The sequence below is a fragment of the Scyliorhinus torazame genome, chromosome 24 (assembly GCF_047496885.1).
Source record: "Scyliorhinus torazame isolate Kashiwa2021f chromosome 24, sScyTor2.1, whole genome shotgun sequence".
Lineage (NCBI taxonomy): Eukaryota > Metazoa > Chordata > Chondrichthyes > Carcharhiniformes > Scyliorhinidae > Scyliorhinus > Scyliorhinus torazame.
In genome coordinates this window covers 11,231,667-11,249,013 of record NC_092730.1, presented here as the reverse complement: position 1 = coordinate 11,249,013, position 17,347 = coordinate 11,231,667, and the positions used below count along the sequence as shown (strand labels likewise).

Below are 17,347 nucleotides of genomic sequence, written 5' to 3'. Positions count from 1 at the left end.
GGGGGGGGGGGGGGGGGGGGGGGGGGTTGCGGGGATAGGACGGGGTGTGGGCGGCCGAGGCGGAGTGTGTCTTTCCGAGGGCTGGCGCAGACCCGATGGGCCGAATGGACCACCTGTAGGGCACCTATGGAAAAGGTGTCCACCTTGCCAAGCCCGTTCAGGATCTTGCACGCTTCCAGTCATCGATCACTCGCCCCATTCTTCCAGACTCTGGTGAGAGGCGAATGAGTCAGACGGCAAAGGCGAGCGGCACAAGTGCAGCTCAAATGTGCTGCGGTCGGTGTGGGGAGTGGATGAGCGGCGCTCGGGAAGGCGGAGAATTGTCCTCAGGCGTTTTTAAGTGCGACTCTGCAGTTGTCAGCCAACGGAAACTGCTTTCGCAAGCTTCAAACTGCTCGGTAACGCCCTGCAGGGAGGCAGAGATAGAGAGAGAGAGAGAGAGAGAGAGAGAGCCGGGCGGCCGGGAGCAAAGTCTTCTCTCCTAGCGCCTGTTGCCCAGTGAAAGGACAATTCTTGCTCCCTGAGAATCAGGACGGCTGGATTCGGAGGAGGCAAGCGGTGAGGTAACTTGGGTGGTTGTGTGAGGGAGGGAGGGAAGGGGGGGGGGTTGTATTAACTTAATTGGGGAGGGTTTCTGCTCGATTTGCTTTCATGCTATGTGTTAAATCAGACTAATGTGAGGCTATTCAGCCCATCAACTCTTTGAACTATCCATCCGGTCAAGAACCCAATCCCCCCCCCCCCCCCCCCCCCGCCCCCCCCGCAAACCCTGCCAATACCTCCTGTTTGAATATTTCCCCAATCCCCCCCTTTTGGAAGTTCCTGTCGAATCTGCTTCCGCCGCCCTTTCAGGCAGAACCTTCCAGATCACAACAACTGGCTGTGTCCAAAAATGCACATTCTCCTCATCTCCCCCCCCCCCCCCCCACCCCCACCCCCTCCCCCCTCCTCCCTCTGTCACCGATTCTCTTCAATCTGTGCCCCCCCCCTTCTCCCCCTCCGGTTACCCACCCTCCCGCCAACTGGGAATCACTTTCTCCTCGTTGCCTCTACCCAAACCCACTCGATTCAACCTCCCCTCCCTTAAACCTACTCTTGCCCCGAGGGAGAACCGTCCGTCCCCCTCTCCCCCGTCCCCTGTCCCCCGACGTCAAATGATAACTTCCATCCAGAAACGCAAAGGGAAGCTCCGTTTCACCCACCAGGTCAACGTCGCTCAGCTCGATTCGCTTCAGAATGCTCGAGTGGAGGCGGAGCGCGGGGTGATGCAGGGTGAGGAGTAAGTGCGCCATTGAACGTCCCCGGGTACAATTTTCTCCGCGTGGGGAGGGACATGTACCGTTGGGCGTACCTCGCTCGTGAGCATTCGATGACCAGGTCCCAATTTCTTTTCGATTTGTGTCTCCGATTCCGACCTCGGGGTGACCGCCTGTGCGGAGTCTGCACGTCCCCCTCCCGTGTGTGCGTGGGTTTCCTCCGGGTGCTCCGGGGTCACTGTTCTGTGCGGAGTCTGCACGTCCGCCTCCCGTGTGTGCGTGGGTTTCCTCCGGGTGCTCCAGGGTCACTGTCTGTGCGGAGTCTGCACGTCCCCCTCCCGTGTCTGCGTGGGTTTCCTCCGGGTGCTCCGGGGGTGACTGCCTGTGTGGAGTCTGCACGTCCCCCTCCCGTGTCTGCGTGGGTTTCCTCCGGGTGCTCCGGGGGTGACTGCCTGTGTGGAGTCTGCACGTCCCCCTCCCGTGTGTGCGTGGGTTTCCTCCGGGTGCTCCGGGGTCACTGTTCTGTGCAGAGTCTGCACGTCCCCCTCCCGTGTCTGCGTGGGATTCCTCCGGTTTCCTCCCGCAGTCCAATGATGTGCCGGTTGGGTGGATTGGCCGTGCTTAATCGCCCCTTCAGTGTCCAAGGATGCGGGGGTCCGGGGATAGGGTGGGAGGGGGGTGGGGGGGGGGCCTAAATCGTGTGCTCCTTAGCTCTAGATTATGAGGGGCATAGACAGAGTGGATAGTCAGAGGCTTTTCCCCAGGGTAGAGGGGTCAATTACTAGGGGGCATGGGTTTAAGGTGCGAGGGGCAAGGTTTAGAGGAGATGTACGAGGCAAGTTTTTTACGCAGAGGGTAGTGGGTGCCTGGAACTCGCTGCCGGAGGAGGTGGTGGAAGCAGGGACGATAGTGACATTTAAGGGCCATCTTGACAAATACATGAATAGGATGGGAATAGAGGGATACGGACCCAGGAAGTGTAGAAGATTGTAGTTGAGTCGGGCAGCACGGTCGGCGCGGGCTCGGAGGGCCGAAGGGCCTGTTCCTGTGCTGTACTTTTCTTTGTTCTTTGTTCAGGGGGGCAGCACAAGCTCGACGGCCTCCTTCTCCATCGTAGGAATTCGGCAGAAAAGGACGGCAGCAAAGTTAGGAAGGGACCTTGGGCGTGGATATTTACTGGGAAAGCAGGTTGAGGAAGATGGAAAATTCTCTCGGATTTGTGGTTTTCCGAAATTGGTTCGGGTAGAAGGCAGAGCTCAGGGAGTTGATTTCAATGATGTTCTCTTCCATTGTCCTGCCTCAACCTCATTGTCATCTCTGGTGACCATTTCCCAGCTCACACTGACTCACATTCAGCCAGCACCCCCTGTACTCGCTGACCCACACTGACTGTCTCTGTAACCTCCTCCAGCCCCCACAACCCTCCCTATCTCTGTAACCTCCTCCAGCCCCCACAACCCTCCCTATCTCTGTAACCTCCTCCAGCCCCCACAACCCTCCCTATCTCTGTAACCTCCTCCACCCCCCACAGCCCTCCCTATCTCTGTAACCTCCTCCAGCCCCAACACCCTCCCTATCTCTGTAACCTCCTCCAGCCCCGACAACCCTCCCTATCTCTGTAACCTCCTCCAGCCCCTACAACCCTCCCTATCTCGGTAACCTCCTCCAGCCCCTACAACCCTCCCTAACTCTGTAACCTCCTCCAGCCCCCACAACCCTCCCTATCTCTGTAACCACCCCCAACCCCCTACAACCCTCCCTATCTCTGTAACCTCCTCCAGCCCCCACAACCCTCCCTATCTCTGTAACCTCCTCCAGCCCCAACAACCCTCCCTATCTCTGTAACCTCCTCCAGCCCCTACACCCCTTCCTATCTCTGTAACCTCCTCCAGTCCCTACAATCCTCCCTATCTCTGTAACCTCCTCCAGCCCCAACAACCCTCCCTATCTCTGTAACCTCCTCCAGCCCCCACAACCCTCCCTATCTCTGTAACCTCCTCCAGCCCCTACACCCCTCCCGATCTCTGTAATCTCCTCCAGCCCCCACAACCCTCCCTATCTCTGTAACCTCCTCCAGCCCCGACAACCTTCCCTATCTCTGTAACCTCCTCCAGCCCCTACAACCCTCCCTATCTCTGTAACCTCCTCCAGCCCCTACAACTCTCCCTATCTCTGTAACCTCCTCCAGCCTCTACACACCTCCCTATCTCTGTAACCTCCTCCAGCTCCTACAACACTCCCTATCTCTGTAACCTCCTCCAGCCCCAACAACCCTCCCTATCTCTGTAAACTCCTCCAGCCCCTACACCCCTTCCTATCTCTGTAACCTCCTCCAGTCCCTACAATCCTCCCTATCTCTGTAACCTCCTCCAGCCCCAACAACCCTCCCTATCTCTGTAACCTCCTCCAGCCCCAACAACCCTCCCTATCTCTGTAACCTCCTCCAGCCCCAACAACCCTCCCTATCTCTGTAACCTCCTCCAGCCCCCACAACCCTCACTATCTCTGTAACCTCCTCCAGCCCCTACACCCCTCCCGATCTCTGTAATCTCCTCCAGCCCCCACAACCTTCCCTATCTCTGTAACCTCCTCCAGCCCCTACAACCCTCCCTATCTCTGTAACCTCCTCCAGCCCCCTACAACTCTCCCTATCTCTGTAACCTCCTCCAGCCTCTACACACCTCCCTATCTCTGTAACCTCCTCCAGTCCCTACAACGTTCCCTATCTCTGTAACCTCCTCCAACCCCTACGACCCTCCCTATCTCTGTAACCTCCTCCAGCCCTGACAACCCTCCCTATCTCTGTAACCTCCTCCAGACCCTACAACCTTCCCTATCTCTGTAACCTCCTCCAGCCCCTACAACCCTCCCTATCTCTGTAACCTCCTCCAGCCCCTACAGCCCTCCCTATCTCTGTAACCATCCCCAACCCCCTACAACCCTCCCTATCTCTGTAACCTCCTCCAGCCCCTGCAACTCTCTCTATCTCTGGAACCTCCTCCAGCCTCTACACCCCTCCCTATCTCTGTAACCTCCTCCAGCCTCTACAACTCTCCCTATCTCTGTAACCTCCTCCAGCCTCTACACACCTCCCTATCTCTGTAACCTCCTCCAGCTCCTACAACACTCCCTATCTCTGTAACCTCCTCCAGTCCCTACAACGCTCCCTATCTCTGTAACCTCCTCCAACCCCTACAACCCTCCCGATCTCTGTAACCTCCTCGAGCTCCTAAAACCCTCCCTATCTCTGTAACCTCCTCCAGTCTCCTACAACCCTCCCTATCTCTGTAACCTCCTCCAGTCTCCTACAACCCTCCCTATCTCTGTAACCTCCTCCAGTCTCCTACAACCCTCCCTATCTCTGTAACTTCCTCCAGTCTCCTACCACCCTCCCTATCTCTGTAACCTCCTCCAGCCCCTACACCCCTCCCTTATCTCTGTAACCTCCTTCAGCCCCTATAACCCTCCCTATCTCTGTAACCTCCTCCAGCCCCTACAACCCTCCCTATCTCTGTAACCTCCTCCAGCCCCTACAACCCTCCCTATCTCTGTAACCTCCTCCAGCCCCTACAACCCTCCCTATCTCTGTAACCTCCTCCAGCCCCTCCAACCCTCCCTATCTCTGTAACCTCCTCCAGCCCCTACAACCCTCCGAGATCTCTGCGCTCCTCCAATTCCGGCCTCTTGACCATCCCCCCCATTCCCGTCGCTCCGCCATTGGGGGCCGTGCCATCAGCTGCCGGGGGGGGGGGGTGCCTGAGCTCTGAAATCCCCTCCCTAAACCCCTCCGCCTCTCTCTCTGTCTCTCTCTGTCTGACTTTAAAATGGTCTTCGACTGGGCGTTTGGACCCCTGTCATATCTGAGGGTCATCGTGTTTGACCGGGTACACTCTTGTGAAGCACCTTGGGACGTTGTGCGCTGTATTAGGGCAGGTTGTTGGTGATCACAGCCTCTGGACGTGTGGACTGCTGGAGTGATGCCTCGTGAGATACTAACTGGGCTTTAACCGTGCGGCGAGGTGATCGCCCTCTCATGGTCAACATGGAAACTGCTGGGGCCCTTGAATAATAATGGGACAGAGACTTTAATCAAATTTGCTTGACCCTTCATTTTGGAAGGAATAACAGGAAGACAGAGTACTGGGCTAATGGTAAGGTTCTTGGCAGTGTGGATGAGCAGAAAGATCTCGGTGTCCATGTACATAGATCCCTGAAAGTTGCCACTCAGGTTGAGAGGGTTGTTAAGAAGGCGTACGGTGTGTTAGCTTTTATTGGTAGAGGGATTGAGTTTCGGAGCCATGAGGTCATGTTGCAGCTGTACAAAACTCTGGTGCGGCCGCATTTGGAGCATTGCGTGCAATTCCGGTCGCCGCATTATAGGAAGGATGTGGAAGCATTGGAAAGGGTGCAGAGGAGATTTACCGGAATGTTGCCTGGTATGGAGGGAAGATCTTATGAGGAAAGGCTGAGGGACTTGAGGCTGTTTTCGTCAGAGACAAGAAGGTTAAGAGGTGACTTAATTGAGGCATACAAGATGGTCAGAGGATTAGATAGGGTGGACAGTGAGAGCCTTTTTCCTCGGATGGTGATGTCTAGCACGAGGGGACATAGCTTTAAATTGAGGGGAGATAGATATAAGACAGATGTCAGAGGTAGGTTCTTTACTCAGAGAGTAGTAAGGGCGTGGAATGCCTTGTCTGCAACAGTAGTGGACTCGCCAACATTAAGGACATTCAGATGGTCATTGGATAGACATATGGACGATAAGGGAATAGTGTAGATGGGCTTTAGAGTGGTTTCACAGGTCAGAGCAACATCGAGGGCCGAAGGGCCTGTACTGCGCTGTAATGTTCTATGTTCTAATTCTAAGATTGAAGTGACTATTTCAACTTGACAGTGCAAATTTCCTCCAGCGCCACAAGGCGGAAGGAAGGACAGTCCGAGTGATTTTGCAATCGTCAGATGGATACCAAGCCTTGTGGGTTGCGAAAGACGGAATAGCTTGAAGCCACTTCATGCAATCCTGCTTAAAGCAGGGGAGGAGGACATTCTGTCCATCCTCTCTGTGCTAGCTCTTTGGAAGATCTAGCCAATCACCCCCCCCCCCGCCGCCCCCCCCCCCACTCTTTCCCCCACAGCTCTGCGGATTCCTCCTTTCCCGAGCATTTCCCCAATCCCCCCCTTTTTGGAAGTTCCTGTTTGATGCACCGTCAATGGCCACGAGACGAGAATGGTGGAACAATCGAGGCTTTATTGCACAAGATGCTGTGCCTCCTGCAGCTGGAACCCGAATGGATGCAGTGCGGGAGAGCACACACTTTTATGCCCCAACTGCTGGGCGGGGCCAGCAGGCAGGGATTTACCATCGTACCTCTAATATACGGGCAGTGCCGTAATACATGCAATATACCACTAGTGGTGTTCACCACACCGTTGAATCTGCTTCCGCCGCCCTTTCAGGCAGAACCTTCCGGATCACAACAACTCGCTGGGTCAAAAAACACATCCTCCTCAGCCCCCCCCCCCCCCCTGGTTCTGTTACCGATTCTCTTCAACCTGTGCCCCCCCCCCCCTTCTGGTTACCCACCCTCCCGCCAACTGGGAACCACTATCTCCTCGTCGCCTCTATCCCAAAGCCTTCATTTTGTGAGGGAAAGTCACGTGGGAGGGCTTGGGTTCTGTCAGGGACGGCCGCGCCCGCGACTATCTGCGCCCGGACGCCACGGACTGAGGGTCGAAACACGCTTGCCGTCGATTGGCCGAAGGACGGGATGGGCATCGGTGGAACTGAGGAGAGGAATCTGCGAGGCCACCGTTAAGACCAGTCTTGTTTTATACATGGTGCAGGAACACGGCCAGCACCAAGGAGAGCGGGAGAAAGACGAGGTACTAACGAGGTTGGGATGCTGAGGTGGGGTAACGAGAGAGAGGGCGGAACGTGGACCAGGCGCAGCGGGAAGGAGGCTGCGGGGGGGCGGGGGGGGGGTCAGTGAAGATCACGGGGGCATCGACGGAAGGTTGAAATGGTATCGGCGAGGAGCGAGCGACAGAGAGAGAGACAGAGAGAGAGAGAGAGGGAAAGAGATAGACAGCAACCGTGAGAGAGAGACAGAGAGGGAGAGAAAGAGAGACGGAGACAGAGAGAGAGACAGAGAGATACAGAGAGAGAGACAGACAGAGAGGGAGAGGGAGAGACAGACAGAGAGGGAGAGAGAGACAGAGAGAGACAGAGAGAGAGGCAGAGACACAGAGAGAGACAGAGAGAGAGGGAAAGAGATAGACAGCAACAGTGAGAGAGAGACAGAGAGAGAGAGAGAGAGAGAAAGAGAGACAGGGAGAGAGACGGAGACAGAGAGAGAGACAGAGAGGGAGAGACAGAGACAGAGAGATACAGAGAGAGAGAGACAGAGAGGGAGAGACAGAGACAGACAGAGAGACAGAGAGGGAGAGAGAGACAGAGGGGGGAGAAAGACAGAGACAGAGAGAGAGAGAGACAGAGAGAGACAGAGAGAGAGAGACAGACAGAGAGAGACAGAGACAGAGAGAGAGGCAGAGACACAGAGAGAGACAGAGAGAGAGACAGAGAGAGAGAGAGACAGAGAGAGAGAGACAGAGAAAGAGACACAGCGAGAGAGAGACAGAGAGAGAGAGACAGAGAGTGAGAGAGAGAGACAGAGGGAGAGATCCAGAGAGAGAGGGACAGGGAGAGAGACAGAGAGATACAGAGACAGAAAGAGACAGAGAGAGAGAGAGAAAGAGAGAGAGAGAGAAAGCGAGAGAGAGAGAGATAGAAGTGGTGAGGAGAGTGGGGAGATGGAATTGCCAGCTAAAAAGGAGAAGAAGGAGACTCCAGACCAGATGATGACACGAACGACCTCGCCGTGCATTGACCAGAGACCCCCCCCAGGCAGAGGAACTGGAAGACGGGAAGGGTTGGGGAAGGGCGATCACGACAGCATCGTGGCGACCGCCCTCAATAAACTGGGGAGAAGCGTAAGGAAGGAGTCGAGGAAGCCATCAGTAAAGCTCCGAATTGCCAAGCTCCTACCCTGAAGGCGTCCAAGCCAAACCCACATTTTATGTCACAGCGTAAGCAAGACCCTCCTACTTGCTGAAACCTCAGCTCGGCTCACTGGACGGCCCATTCGCGATGCGAGCGAGGCCAACAGCGCGGGTTCGAATCCCCGACTGGCTACGATCCAATTTGCTACGGACGCCCGCTCAGCTCTCAGAGACTGGCCCAGGAGCCGCCATAACGTTTTTAAGTGTTATGGTGGTGCGGGAAGATCGATTCGTCCCAGGAACGATAATATAAGAAGTCGGGCTCGGTTATTTTATAAACAATCTTTATTAAAACAAAAGGAAGAGAAAACAATATTTAAACTTTTACCTCAGCTCTAACACTCAGATTACACGCAGTTTCTTAACCTTAACACGCTAGTTCCCATTAAACCACTAGTGGCGGCTGGTTAGCACAGTGGTTAGCACTGTTGATGCACGGCGCCAGGGGGTCCCAGATTTGATTCCCGACTTGGGTCACTGTCTGTGCGGAGTCTGCACGTTCCCCCGTGTCTGCGTGGGTTTCCTCCGGGCGCTCCGGTTTCCTCCCACAAGTCCTGAAAGACGTACTTGTTGGGTGAATTGGACATTCTGAATTCTCCCTCCGTGCCCCCGAACAGGCGCCGGAGTATGACGACCAGGAGATTTTCACAGTAACTTCATTGCAGTTAGTGTAAGCCGACTTGTGACAATAATAAAGATTATTATTATGGCATGAAATGTCAGCTCTCGTTCCACTTACACAGGCAGGCGAAGGCAATTCTTGCATTTAACAAAGCAGTTTTTGGTCTGTTCAGGGCATTTGTACAGAACCCTTTTCCAAAGCCTGCCTCGGGGGGTCTACTCAACCATGCCCCCTCGCCTGAGGTGTGGGTGACCCTCAGGTTAAATCACCACTAGTCATCTCTCCCCCACCACCCCCTCAAAGGGGAGAGCAGCCTATGGCCGTCTTTGACTGTGACGACTTTACTGACTAAAACCTTCCAAAGAAAGTCTTGTATAATCTTGAGATGTCCCAACGCACCTTTTTTCAACTGTCACCATTGTTGCATGTTGTATTTACTACACTGGGGAGAATGTTTGTTTTCGCGACTCTTTTAAAGGCAGAGGTGGAGACATTCTTGATAAGTAAGGGGGTGATTGACAGGTTGTCGGGGGTGGGGGGGGGTGGTAATCGGTTATCCGGGTTAGGTGGGATGCAGATTTGAGATTACTATCAGGTCAGTCATGATGGTAGTGAATGGCGGGCCAGACTCGAGGGCCCGAATTGACTCCGGTCCCTTGTTCGTATGCCCTGCGATGCGAGAATGACCCAGGTCGTCCCTTTTTTTGGGGGGGGGGGGCAGTTCTTGCCCAGCCCTCCACCTCCAGCTCTGCTTCCAAGCATCCGCCCCTCAGCACGCCCGCGGGACCCGCTGGTCTCACCTGAGAGGTCGGCGGGGTACAGGCGAGGAAATGGGCGTCAAGAGGAGGTGCGGAACCGAACAGGGTCCTCGTTAGGCGCCCTCAAGGGCGCGATTTCATTACGTTTAGCGGGGAAGCGGGTGCAACATATTAACATACAGTGCAGAAGGAGGCCATTCGGCCCATCGAGGCTACACCGACCCCACTTAAGCCCTCTCTTCCCCCCCCCCTATCCCCGTAGCCCTCCTCACCTTTTTTGGTCGCTAAGGGGCAATTTAGCACGGCCAATCCACCTAACCTGCACATCTTTGGACTGTGGGAGGAAACCGGGGCACCCGGAGGAAACCCACGCAGACACGGGGAGGACGTGCAGGCTCCGCACAGACAGTGACCCAAGCCGGAATCGAACCTGGGGCCCTGGCGCTGTGAAGCCACAGTGCTAACCCACTGTGCTACCGTGCTGCCCAAGACGCATCTGACAGGATAGAGAGGGCCTGGGACTGGGACGGCGCGGGCATCGGCCATTTTTGACCGTTCTTGGCGCGTGAGCACAGGGCATGGCGGGCGATCGGGCTATCCGGCTACGGGGAACTTCGCAGCCCAGACCAATCTTTGCAAGGCCCTCCTTGGCCTCCAGCACCGCCCCAGGAGGACCAGGGCTGCAGGTGCAGGGGGTGGAGGCCAACCCCCAGGGCTCACTTGCAAACCATCGGGCCTTGGAGGCCCCCATCACCGTTAACTAAACACACTTCATTGTCACCCATGGACAGCCTTCCTGTCCTGAAACATCTGGAGGAAATAGGAGTGTCTTCAATGCTGGAAGGTGTCCAGTTGTGAGATCCATCACTCCTCCTGGCTGCTGCCAAGATCGAACTCAACGGCGCGTGTTCCTCCTAGCCTCTGTTCTATTCCAGAAAGCTGGCTGGCGAAGGATGGAACCGGAGCCAATATTTACAGACTCTCTATTTGCGGAGTTATACGAGAGGGATTCAAGTGAGTCACCAGTTAATGCCAACATTACCTGGATGCAATTAGATATAAAGGGTTAGGAGCAGGACGTGCCAATCAAGCCTGCTCTACCATTCAATGAGATCATGGTTTCTACGTTTCGATAAGATTCCCTCTCGTTCTTCTAAACTTCGAAGGGTTCAAGGCCCCCGACCGGCTCCACTCTTCCCCGGAAGACAAGCCCCCTTCACCCCAGGGATCAGCCCCGTGAACCTTCCCCAGACTGTCCCCGATGCAAATAAATCCCTCCCTGGGAAAGAAGACTAAAAAAACGCCCGTGGGGCTCCAGATGTGATCTCATTAAGGCCCTGCGCAAGTTTATCAAGACTTGCCGACCTTCACACGCCTTCCCTCTTGCAATTAACATTCCATCGGCCTTCCTCCTCGCTCGCTGTTCCTGCGTACCGACATATTGTGGTTCATGTACAATGCCAACCGGATCCCTCTGCACCGCAGCATCTTGCAATCTCCCGCCAAGTAAATGCTTTTCCATTCTGCCTCACATTTTCCCACATTAAACCCCGTCTGCCAATCTTTTGCACACTCACTTAACCTCACCGCACCACCAGAAGGACGTGGAGGCTTCGGAGAGAGTACAGAAAAGGTTGACCAGGATGTTGCCTGGTATGGAGGGTATTAGCTATGAGGAGAGATTGAATAAACTGGGATTGTTCTCTCTAGAGAGACGGAGGCTGAGGGGGCGACCTGATAGAAGTTTATAAAATTGTGAGGGGTACAGATAGGGTGAACAGTTGGAGGCTTTTTCCCTGGGCGGAAATGACAATTACAAGGGGGCACAGGTTCAAGGTGAGGGGGGGAAAGGTTCAGTGGAGATGTGCGGGGGAAGTTTTTTACACAGAGGATGGTGGTGGCCTGGAATGCACGGCCCAGTGAGGTGGTTGAGGCAGATACGTCAGCGACCTTTAAGACTTATCTGGATAGGCACATGAACAGACGGGGTATAGGATACAGGCGGTTGGTCTAGATAGGACACGTGATCAGAGCAGGCTTGGAGGGCCGAAGGGCCTGTTCCTGTGCTGTATTGTTCTTTGTTCTGTATTCTATCTGTATCCCTGTGCACACTCTGGGTATCCACCTCACAGCTCCCCCTCCGACCAACTTCATATCGTCAGGGAATTTGGCTTCATTAGAGACATTGAATCCCGCGACCCTCCGCTAGTTAACACCTTCGTCCCGACTGAGCTGGAACCCCGATTTCACATTCACTATGTAGTCAGGAGAGCTTACATCTCCGGGTCAGTACTGAGGGAGTGCTGCACTGTCAGAGGGTCAGTACTGAGGGAGTGCCGCACTGTCAGAGGGTCAGTACTGAGGGAGTGGCGCACTGTCAGAGGGTCAGTACTGAGGGAGTGCTGCACTGTCAGAGGGTCAGTACTGAGGGAGTGCCACACTGTCAGAGGGTCAGTACTGAGGGAGTGCCGCACTGTCAGAGGGTCAGTACTGAGGGAGTGGCGCACTGTCAGAGGGTCAGTACTGAGGGAGTGCCGCACTGTCAGAGGGTCAGTACTGAGGGAGTGCCGCACTGTCAGAGGGTCAGTACTGAGGGAGTGCCGCACTGTCAGAGGGTCAGTACTGAGGGAGAGCTGCACTGTCAGAGGGTCAGTACTGAGGGAGTGCCGCACTGTCAGAGGGTCAGTACTGAGGGAGTGCCACACTGTCAGAGGGTCAGTACTGAGGGAGTGCCGCACTGTCAGAGGGTCAGTACTGAGGGAGCGCTGCATTTTAAAGGGTCAGTACTGAGGGAGTGCCACACTGTCAGAGGGTCAGTACTGAGGGAGTGCCGCACTGTCAGAGGGTCAGTACTGAGGGAGTGCCGCACTGTCAGAGGGTCAGTACTGAGGGAGTACTGCACTGTGAGAGGGTCAGTACTGAGGGAGTGCCACACTGTCAGAGGGTCAGTACTGAGGGAGTGCCGCACTGTCAGAGGGTCAGTACTGAGGGAGTGCTGCATTTTAAAGGGTCAGTACTGAGGGAGTGCCACACTGTCAGAGGGTCAGTACTGAGGGAGTGCCGCACTGTCAGAGGGTCAGTACTGAGGGAGTGCCGCACTGTCAGAGGGTCAGTACTGAGGGAGTACTGCACTGTGAGAGGGTCAGTACTGAGGGAGTGCCGCACTGTCCGAGGGTCAGTACTGAGGGTGTGCTGCATTGTCAGAGGATCAGTACTGAGGGAGTGCCGCACTGTCAGAGGGTCAGTACTGAGGGGGTGCCGCACTGTCAGAGGATCAGTACTGAGGACGCTCTGTTTTTAAAATTCTGGATCGGGAAGTGGTTGTAGTCAGAAGGACAAATGAGCCCAAGGTGGAACACTAAAAGTGAATGATTGTGTGGAATTGCTTTGACCCCTGTCACTGGAGCTTTTGTGTTCAATACCTGACACGCCATTGGCAATCACAGTCACGCCCGGATAATAAAACACAGAAAACAATTAAACCCCAGTGTTTGCTCTTCATAGTGGCTGCACCAGTCTGGTCAAAAACACAAGCGGATGTAACTCAGCCACCTCAGTTTACACTGTCACTGAGCTGGATGTGAGGTGTGCTGGACACCAGCTGAGGAGCTCGCAGGAGGCACACCCACACAGGCCCGAAGTTTCAGCAGCTCCTCCCGCACTACCCTTGGGATCTCCAGACCCGCATGATAAAGAAACGAAACAAGCAGCTAAGAGCCCCATACCCGCAAGAAATGGAGTAGACCATTCGGCCCATCGAGTCCACTCTGGCATCTAATGCGATCCTGGCCGATTTGGGCCTTCGACTCCATTTTCCCGCCTCCCCATACCCCTCGATTCCCTTCGAGACCAAAAATATCTTCAACGATGGAGCACCCATAACCCTCTGGGGCAGAGAATTCCAAATGTTCACAAACCCTTTGAGGGAAGAAATTTCTCCTCATCTCGGTCCCCAAAATGGCCGACTCCTTCCCCGAGTGAAGGGATTTCTCCTCCTCTCAGTCCCCAAAATGGCCGACTCCTTCCCCAAGTGAAGAAATTTCTCCTCCTCTCAGTCCCCAAAATGGCCGACTCCTTCCCCAAGTGAAGAGATTTCTCCTCATCTCAGTCACCAAAAGGGCCGACTCCTTCCCCGAGTGAAGAGATTTCTCCTCATCTCAGTCCCCAAAAGGGCCGACTCCTTCCCCGAGTGAAGGGATTTCTCCTCATCTCAGTCCCCAAAATGGCCGACTCCTTCCCCGAGTGAAGGGATTTCTCCTCATCTCAGTCCCCAAAATGGCCAACTCCTTCCCCAAGTGAAGAAATTACTCTTCATCTCTGTCACCAAAATGGCCGACTCCTTCCCCGAGTGAAGAGATTTCTCCTCATCTCAGTCCCCAAAATGGCCGACTCCTTCCCCGAGTGAAGGGATTTCTCTTCATCTCTGTCACCAAAATGGCCGACTCCTTCCCCGAGTGAAGAGATTTCTCCTCATCTCAGTCCCCAAAATGGCCGACTCCTTCCCGAGTGAAGTGATTTCTCCTCATCTCAGTCCCCAAAATGGCCGACTCCTTCCCCGAGTGAAGAAATTTCTCCTCATCTCAGTCCCCAAAATGGCCGACTCCTTCCCCGAGTGAAGAGATTTCTCCTCATCTCAGTCCCCAAAATGGCCGACTCCTTCCCCGAGTGAAGAGATTTCTCCTCATCTCAGTCCCCAAAATGGCCGACTCCTTCCCCGAGTGAAGAAATCTCACCTCGTCCCGGTCCCCAAAATGGCCGACTCCTTGCCCGAGCGAAGGAATGTCTCAGTCCTGAATGATCAGCCCCCTTTTCCTGAGACTTATTCCCCCCCCCCCCCCCCCCCCACCCCCTCCGTGTTTTAGATTCCCCGACCGGCGGGGAACAATCTCTCGGCTTCCACCCTGTCAAAACCCCTTCAGAATCGTGTAGGTCTCGATGAGGTCGCCTCTCGTTCTTCTAAACTCCAGAGAGAGCAAACCCGCTTTTACTCCGCCTCTCCTCCTAGGACAACGTTTCCACCTCCCCCTCCCCCATCCCTCATCTCCGGGACCAAACCAGTGAACCGTCGCACTTTTCCCTGATATTCCCGAATGAAGTTGAATACGCAAGACCCCGAGGGCGTGCGCAGCCCCGCTGAGGGTGGGGTGGGGGTGGTGGTGGCAGAGAACCAGCCTGCTGTTACAGACAGGCGGGAGATCAGAATCAATGGGCGCCGTGTGGGGGGACAGGGATTGACTTGTTGTTGACGTGTGCGCGTGCGTATGGAGTCATCGGAGGAGCACCCCCTGGTGGGCGGAGGATGCTCTGCGCCTCGTCTCTCTCCAGTTGTCCAGCTCCGCGAAGCAAATGGAGTTCAGAAGGTCGGCCGGGAATGTGGAGATTGCCCGCACCCTCCGCGTCGCACCGCCTCGCCACTTCGTTTTCCCGCCTGCCATTATCTGCTCTCCCTGCCCCTCTCTTCCCCTCGCTCTCTCTCGACTCAATTTTCTGTGCACCTCTTTGGGCATCCTGAGGTCGTTCCTCTAAACTCCGGCGGGTTCAAAGGCCCGCTGACCGGCTCGACCCACCCTCAGGAGACAAGCCCCCTTCATCCCAGGGAACAGCACCTCTTATCCTCCCCCGCCCCCTTCCACCTCCTCTCTCTCCGCATCGATTCCGTGTCCCCCCCGTCCCCCCCCCCCGTCCCCCACCCCCCCGCCTTCGATGTCCGCTTGACTCACTGGCTGCCTTTTGCTGTTGACAGGAATGTTGAAAGATGGCGCTGTCTGGCATCGATGCGTCATGGGAGCTAAAGATCGCAGTGGAAGAGACGGGGCCCGAGGCAGATCCTATCACACTGAGGGTGACGGGGGACATACACATCGGAGGCGTCATCCTCCAGCTGGTCGACAAAATGGGTAACGACTCAAATAATCTCTCTGCTAAACCTCATTTGCCACTTGGCTGCCCGCCCTGCGAGCTTGCCAAGGCCGACCCCCGTGACGTTGCATTCTTCTTGGGTGTGAGCTCTGCTCATTACCCCTCCTCCACTCCCCCCATCACCCCCTACCCCCCCATCATCCCCCTACCACCCCCACCCACCAATCACCTCCTTACCCCCCACCCCCCCCCAACACCAGAACCAAACTCAGTAACCTGGGGCGAGATTCTCCGACCCCCCGCCGTGTCGAAGAATCGCCGGGGGCTGGCGTGAATCCCGCCCCCGCCGGTTGCCGAAGTCTCCGGCACCGGACATTCGGCGGGGGCGGGAACCGCGCCACGCCGGTTGGCGGGCCCCCCCGTGCGATTCTCCGGACCGGATGGGCCGAAGTCCCGCCGCTAAAATGCCTGTCCCGCCAGCGTAAATTAAACCACCTACCTTACCGGCGGGACAAGGCGGCGCAGGCGGGCTCCGGGGTCCTGGGGGGGGGTGCGATCTGGCCCCGGGGGGTGCCCCCACGGTGGCCTGGCCCCGCGATCGGGGCCCACCGATCCGCGGGCGGGCCTGTGCCGTGGGGGCACTCTTTACCTTCCGCATCCGCCACGGTCTCCACCATGGCGGAGACGGAAGAGACTCCCTCCACTGCGCATGCGCGGGAATGCTGTCAGCGGCCACTGACACTCCCGCGCATGCGCCGCCCGGAGATGTCATTTCCGCGCCAGCTGGCGGGGCACCAAAGGCCGTTTCCGCCAGCTGGCGGGGCGGAAATCCCACCGGCGCCGGCCTAGCCCCTCAATGTTGGGGCTCGTCCCCCAAAGATGCGGAGCATTCCGCACCTTTGGGGCGGCGCGATGCCCGTCTGATTTGCGCCGTTTTGGGTGCCAGTCGGCGGACATCGCGCCGTTTCCGGAGAATTTCGCCCCTGTTGTAGATCAGAACTGACTATCTTGTGAGGAAGGTTTGGGAAGAAGGGGCTTGTTTCCACTGGAGTTCAGGAGAGCGAGGCGGGTGACTTGATTGGAGTTTGTAAGACCCTCGACAAGGTGGAAAGGATGTTCCCGCTTGTGGGTGAGGCCGGAACTTGGGGGAGCTGTTTCAAAATGAGGGGGCCGCCCTTCTATTTATTTTTCTAAACTCCAGAGAATATAAACCCGATCTACTCAGCCTCTCCTCCCTAGGACAACGTTCTATGAAGGAGTCGGCCATTTTGGGACCCAGTTGGGAGAATTATTTTTCCCTCAGAGGGTCAAGCGAGTTCGGAGGTCTCTGCCTCAGAAGACGGTGGAGATTGGGGGGGGGGGGGGGGAGATCTCTCAGGAATGAAGTTCGTAAACACCTCGATGTGCAAAGGGTCGGGGGGAGTCTTTTCAATTTGTTTGTTTTAAATATGAGAGATGTTTGTTGACCGTAGGGCATAATGGAGTGGGGTCATAGATCATGGTAGGATGGGCCAAGCGGGGCTGAATGGTCTCGTATGTTTCTGTGAGTCAGGACCGGGGTGGAGGGGAGTAGCTTTCGGACACATGTCTGGGAGGGTAATTACGTCGCTAATCTTGAGTACAACATTGCGACTGTTGAAGTGCGAGGCGGAAGGTCTATTTTCAGGGCCTCAGCTTCTGCCGCTTGACCAACTGAGCTCCAGGCCTCTTCTGCTGAGGCCGCACCAACGGACCAGCCGCGGTACTCTTCTCTCTCTCTCTCTCTCTCTTACTTCGCCTGCGCTGATCTG

At 55.8% G+C, this 17,347-nt stretch overlaps 1 protein-coding gene across 1 annotated transcript in view; it reads left to right on the top strand.

Moving 5' to 3' along the window:
• The first annotated feature begins 273 nt into the window (after positions 1 to 273).
• The window catches only part of LOC140400193 (fermitin family homolog 3-like), a 197,912-nt gene continuing 180,838 nt past the window's right edge, over positions 274 to 17,347 (top strand). Inside the window, exons 1-2 of the mRNA XM_072489661.1 lie at positions 274 to 563; positions 15,442 to 15,595. Coding sequence (XP_072345762.1) covers positions 15,454 to 15,595 — 142 coding nt within the window. The 5' untranslated portion in view covers positions 274 to 563; positions 15,442 to 15,453. The remainder of the gene's footprint in view (positions 564 to 15,441; positions 15,596 to 17,347) is intronic.